This window comes from Pholcus phalangioides, unplaced genomic scaffold (assembly GCF_987345545.1).
Source record: "Pholcus phalangioides strain wild (caught in Gottingen) unplaced genomic scaffold, Ppha-v1.0 ptg000043l_1, whole genome shotgun sequence".
In the NCBI taxonomy this organism is placed as follows: domain Eukaryota; kingdom Metazoa; phylum Arthropoda; class Arachnida; order Araneae; family Pholcidae; genus Pholcus; species Pholcus phalangioides.
Genome location: NW_028301629.1, coordinates 1,607,026 through 1,609,203, shown reverse-complemented (window position 1 = coordinate 1,609,203; position 2,178 = coordinate 1,607,026). Strand labels below are relative to the sequence as shown.

At 50.6% G+C, this 2,178-nt stretch overlaps 1 protein-coding gene across 1 annotated transcript; it reads right to left on the bottom strand.

Annotated features, from left to right (window-relative positions):
• Positions 1-210: 210 nt before the first annotated feature.
• LOC149063779 (proteasome inhibitor PI31 subunit-like) lies at positions 211-1,194 on the bottom strand. Its single transcript, XM_089255594.1, has one exon. It carries the CDS (start codon positions 1,192-1,194, stop codon positions 211-213), a length of 984 nt encoding a protein of 327 aa, XP_089111720.1.
• Positions 1,195-2,178: the final 984 nt, after the last annotated feature.

Genomic DNA, 2,178 nt, shown 5'->3' with positions numbered 1-2,178 from the left:
CAATAATTTAATTAAAGGCCATGGTAATGAGCACCTGAGCACCGGGTGAACACAAACATGGTTTTTTTTTTGTTTTGTTTTTCCCATGAAAATAACCAATTCAGTGAACAACAAAAAATATCTCATTAGATAGGGCAAAATACGGAACGCAATTACAACGAAAAACAAATTGGCGCCGGTGCAATTTGTTTTCTCATGGAGGAAAAAAGTTTACGAAAAATAGTCAGAATCGTCTCCCAATTCCGGTGGCGGCCGGAGATGATCTGGATTCGGCCCCGTCGAACCACTCCTTCCGGGAAAGACAGGCCCAATGGGATCGAACCTCGCTCCTGGCGGTACGGCACCCCTCGGCATCATTCCTCTTCCCCCGGGTCCACCGAACACGGCGGGATCTCTAACCAGCGACGGGTCCATCAGCATGCCACCTCCCGTTCCTCCTCCGAGGAACCCCAGAGGATCCAAGTCCCGCGAACCCACCGGCAGAACAAGCGACGGGTCCTCGTTCTCCATCCAAGGCATCTTCAAACCGTACGGTCCCGCTGCAGTTGGTCCGCGCAGATCCCGGGATCCTATCAACGGTGGACGCGCCTCGGCGGGCCGAGGGGTGTCTGTGCGGCCACCTGTACCCATTCCGACCATTCTGTTGATTATTTCGGACTCATAGGAGCGAGTGCTGTCGTCGTCGTCCTCCTCCTTCATCTTCGGGTGCCCTCCAGCACCGCTGGTGCCGCGGCAGTCGATCTGCACCTCGGAGGCGACGTCGCTTTGAAAACGTCTGTACAAAGATTCCATGTCAGTGTAGTTTCCCGGGAATTCCTTGTAGTTGTCGGATACGTGCTTCCCGACGTCGACCATCAATCCAGCACAACGGCTCGAATTGACATTGACCAGGTTCACGATCAGCGCCGACTTTCCCGAGTTGAGGATTTTCAGCAGGTACGGCGTATTCGAGCTTGACACGTACCTCAGGGTGTAGACATCTTGGACGTCGTTCCATTTCTCGGGGAGCAGTTCGGACGCTTCCTCGCGGTCATCTCCCCCGTCGGTTTCAGCGCGACCGTCGTCACCGGCACCGACGCAACGAAGACCCTTGTTGACCAACAGCACGTGGACGGCGGCGACTAAGCAGTCGCTCTTACGTTTCAGATCGTCTTTTATGACCCGGTGGAGAAGTTCCAGGCCCTTGAACGCCATATTTTCGTGCGAGCGTTTCCGTCTTTTCTCTCAGACACTATAAACCTGAATGATTCACGAAGCTCGCTCATGAATAAGAACGATCTGATGTGATGCGTATGGCCTTTGTCACGGCTAACACCGGCACCGCGAAAAAACGACGTACGGATATTTCACCTGCCCTGATCGACTGCGTGAGGGACCAAGTGATTAAGTGAGTAACCGTATGAGTTGGAGTGTGGCCGTATGAGTGAGTGAGTCAGTGATTGACTGTGTGAGTGAGTGACCGCATGAATGACCAAGAAAGTGACCGTATGAGGAGTGAGTGACCAAGTGAGTGAGTGATTGACTGTTGAGCGAGTGACGGCATTAATGAGCAAGAGAGTGACCAAGCGAGTTGCCAAGTGATTAAGTGAGTAACCGTATGAGTGAGTGACCGTATGAATGAGTGACCGTATGAGTGAGTGACCGTATGAGTGCGTGATTGAATGTGTGAGTGAGTGACCGCATAAATGACCAAAAACCTGACCAAATGAGTGGTCGTGTGAGTTACAAAGCGAGTGACCGTATGAGTGCGTGATTGAATGTATGAGGGAGTGACCGCATAAATGACCAAGAACCTGACCAAATGAGTGGTCGTGTGAGTTACCAAGCGAGTGGCCGTATGAGTGCGTGATTGAATGTGTGATTGAGTGACCACATAAATGATCAAGAGCCTGACCAAATGAGTGGTCGTGTGAGTTACCAAGCGAATGACCGTACGAGTGACCAAATAAGTGACCGTATGGGTAATTGATTGTTAGATTGGTAGTTACCGGCAAGGTTTAAGGAAACTATAGTAACGATTTTTGGATATAGGATATTGACACACGGATTAGGTAAATTCAGGTTTTTAACCCATCCGAAAATTGTCACCATAGTTTAAACGCTGCCGATGAATGCCACACCCTTACTGACTGTATGAGTGAGTGAGCGCATGAACAATCAAAGTGAGTGACGGTCACT